The 3676-nt window shown below is 47.2% G+C and overlaps 1 protein-coding gene across 1 annotated transcript; it reads left to right on the top strand.

The window, feature by feature from the left end:
• The first annotated feature begins 1144 nt into the window (after nt 1–1144).
• LOC145571146 (uncharacterized) lies at nt 1145–1795 on the top strand. The gene has a single exon (XM_081630225.1). The coding sequence runs from the start codon at nt 1145–1147 to the stop codon at nt 1793–1795; it is 651 nt and encodes a 216-aa protein (XP_081486351.1).
• The last annotated feature ends 1881 nt before the right edge of the window (nt 1796–3676 follow it).

Below are 3676 nucleotides of genomic sequence, written 5' to 3'. Positions count from 1 at the left end.
CTGCAAAACCTCTCTAAGTGCAGTAAGGAGCAGTTGGCAGCGATGACAACAGTCCTTGCTAACTTTGGTAAGGGAGCGAGCTCGTCACTAGTAGCAGCAACTGCAGAACCAGCTGTGAAGAAGGCAACACCCACAACCCTCACTCCCGAGTAGAAGGAGCTCGTCCAGCTGAGGAAGAAGGTGTTGGAGTTGGAAGCTCGGAATCTGAACCAAGAATGGAGCGTGGAGGAAATAACCCAGGTTAAGGGCAGCCTAGAGAGATGAGTCGCCCGCAGCAGGTCGCCAGCCTCTGAGCGGGGACCGAGCCTGGATAGGGAGAAGCGAGCACGGATCCAGGTTATTTCAGATGATTCCCCATTTTACCGGGAGATTTTGGAGGAACCAATGGAGAAGATAAAGATGCCAAGCTGCAGGTACAATGGAACTACAACACCTAAGAACCATATCTCGGCTTTTGAGAATCACATGGTGCTCTATACCATGACGGATTTAGTCTGGTGCAAAGCATTCCGGCCAACCTTGCAGGGGCTGGCAGCGGAGTGGCATGGAGCCATTTTAAAAGGTTTTGTGTACTCTTATAATCAGCTGAAAAGGATGTTTTTTTTGAGCATTTTATAACCTTGGTAGACCAAATTAAGATGACAACTGAGCTAATGTCACTAGTTTAGGGAAGGATGAACCCTTGAGGGAGTTTATCATCAGATTCAATAAGGAGGCAACAACCATCCAAATATGAGCCAGGAAGTAGCGCTATTGGCAATGCAGAGCGGTTTGCTACCAGGCTCATCATTCAGAGCTTATATGGGGCATAAGAGCCTCAAAAATGCTAGTTGAAGCTCTAGGTAAAGTGCACGAGTTCATCAAGGCAGATGAGACTGACAGGGCGATGCTAAGTAGGAAGGCGCCAAACGACCTAGTTAAGCGGGCAGAAGTCACCCGGGCAGAAAACACAGCCAAGGCTGACCAGCCCAGCAAAGTTGAACAAGGTCGCAGAGAGGCGGATCGAGCTGTTGGGATGATAAGGTCAGATCCGAAGAGAGGAGGAAGACCTGGAAGGTTCGACTAGTATACCCCGCTCACTCACTCGAGGTCCCACATCTTCATCGTGAACAAAGCTGACGATAAGTGGTAGAGACCCCCGAGGATGGTTAATAGGAATCGTGATCCCAGCAAGTGGTGTGACTTCCATAGGGATCATGGTCGCACAACCGATGAATGCACACATCTGAAAGATAACATAGAAGATCTAATCAGGAGGGGGTACCTGAATCAGTTCAAACAACATGCTGATCTCCCCAAAAGAAGAGACGAGGACAAAACAGGCCGTGACCGCAGAGGAGGTCACAGGGGTCCCGCTAAGGATAGAGACAGAAATAGCAAGCCAGAAGGTAGGGTGTATGTGATTAGTGGAGGACCAGTACATGGGGGAACAGTGAACAAGGCACGACCAGGCCTACGGGCAATGATACACCAGATAAACTATAATGAGAAGCGCAGGTGGCCACCTCTTCCCCCGCAGCCACGAGCTACATTTGATGAGTATGACCAAAAGGGCATAATCTATCCTCATGATGATCCTCTGGTGGTGATGATGAGAATTGCAAATTGGGAAGTGGACCGGATATTGATACATGGTGGCAGCTCAACCAACATCATATATATCAGCGCGTTCAAAGTGCTGAAGTTAGACAGGAAAGATCTAAAAAGGGTGAGTTATGAAGTCACCGGGTTTAACGGGTCTGGACTGACCCCGGAGGGTATAATCGAGCTCTTAGTCCAAGTAGGTGAAAGGTAAAAAAGGCGCGATGTTCAAGCAGAGTTCCTGGTGATAGACTCTCTTTCACCTTACAATGTGATCATGGGAAGGCCGCTCATCTACAAGATCGGCGGAGTGGTTTCCACCTATCATCTTCCCATGGCTTACACAACTAATGAAGGGCGGTCGACAAAGCTCAGGGGAAGCCAGAAGACGGCTCAACAATGTTGCATAACTTCTCTAAAGCAGCCCGCTAGGACCAGACAATAGCCTGTCTAAGAGAAAAGGTCCATTGAGCAAGCCGAGAAAAAGTCAAGAAAAAGGAAGCGCGAAGAATATTACAGGGAGAAGGAAAAGCAGAAGCTAGCCATGGAAAATTTTGAGCCTGCAAAGGAGGAAATGGCTAGACCGCTTCCCAGCGGGGAGCATGTTACAATTGAGCTAACATAAGGTGATTCTTCGAGAACAGTTAAAATTGGAAAGGACATTGATCCTGGAGTGGGGGTACACCTCATAGAATTGCTAAGAAAGAACAAAGAGGAATGGTGAAGAAGATGATATTGGTCATGGTGAAGAAGGTAAATGGTCATAGAATTACATAGCTATGCCCTCCGGGTTGAAGAATACCGGAGATACTTTTCAAAAGACAATGGATAGAGTGTTCATGCACCAAAAGGGTAGGAATGTTGAGGTATACGTGGACGACTCAATTGTCAAGAGCGTCATGCAGGCATGACATATCATGGATCTGGAGGAAACAATTGCCACCCTAAATAAGTATAACATCAAACTTAACCTGAAGAAATGTGTCTTCGGGGTGAGCTCGGGAAAATTCTTGGCTTCCTGATCAGTGAGAGAGGGATAGATGCAAATTCGGAGAAGGTTGAAGCAGTCCTGAGCATACCTGAGCCTAAGTGCATTAAGGACATCATGCGGCTGACAGGCAGAATGGCCGCACTGACTAGGTTCATCAGTAAGTCAACCAACAAAGCTTTACCGTTCTACCAGCTGCTGAAAGGGAACAGGGAATTTAAGTGGGGAGCTGTAGAAAAAGAAGCCTTTAAGGGCATCAAGGAGTATCTGACTGAGCTCCCAACAATGATCAGCCTGGAGCTGAAAGAAAAATTACAGTTGCACATTTCTGCGTCAATTCAAACAACCGCAGTCGTTCTCCTAGTAGAAAGACAAAAGCAGCAAAGGCCAATATTCTTTGTGAGCCACGTGCTGACTGAGGCAGAGCAAAGGTACCCATTGGTGGAGAAGCTGGCTTTTGCGGTGGTAACTACAACAAGGAAGTCGAAACCAGATTTTGACGCGCACATAATACAAATCCTCATAAATCACCCACTGGAGAAAGCATTACAAAAATGGACGCGTCAGGTAGACTCTTGAAGTGGGCCATTGAGCTCTCTAAGTATGAGTTCGAGGTCAAACCTAGGGTAGCTATCAAAGCGCAAGCCCTAGCAGACTTCATCGTGGAAGCCTCATACGAGGAAAAAGAAGATGATATTGAAATATGGAAGGTAGAGATAGATGGATCATCAGCCCAAACAGGGAGCGGAGCAGGGATCATAATGACATCCCCAGAGGGAAATGTATTTGAGTATGCCATTAAGTTCAAATTCAAGGCATCAAGCAACGAGGCAAAATACGAGGCAGCTTTGGCAGGCTTGCGTATGAGTATCGCACCCGGAGCCAAGAAAGTCCATCTGCAGACTAACTCTTAGCTTGTCGCTAGTCAGCTGAGGGGGGAATATGAGATTAAGGAATCCACAATGTTGAAGTATGTAACCAAGGTAAAGGATCTGGCAGCTCAGCTAGTTCACTTCCATAGACTTGGTCCTTAGAGCGGGAAACTCCTAGGCTGATGCGTTATCAAAGTTAGCTAGTTCCACCCTGTAGAGTTTCACAAGGACAGTG

This window comes from Chenopodium album, chromosome 12 (assembly GCF_948465745.1).
Source record: "Chenopodium album chromosome 12, dcCheAlbu1.1, whole genome shotgun sequence".
Lineage (NCBI taxonomy): Eukaryota > Viridiplantae > Streptophyta > Magnoliopsida > Caryophyllales > Amaranthaceae > Chenopodium > Chenopodium album.
The sequence above is the reverse complement of the archived record's forward strand: the minus strand, read 5'-3'. Positions and strand labels throughout refer to the sequence as shown.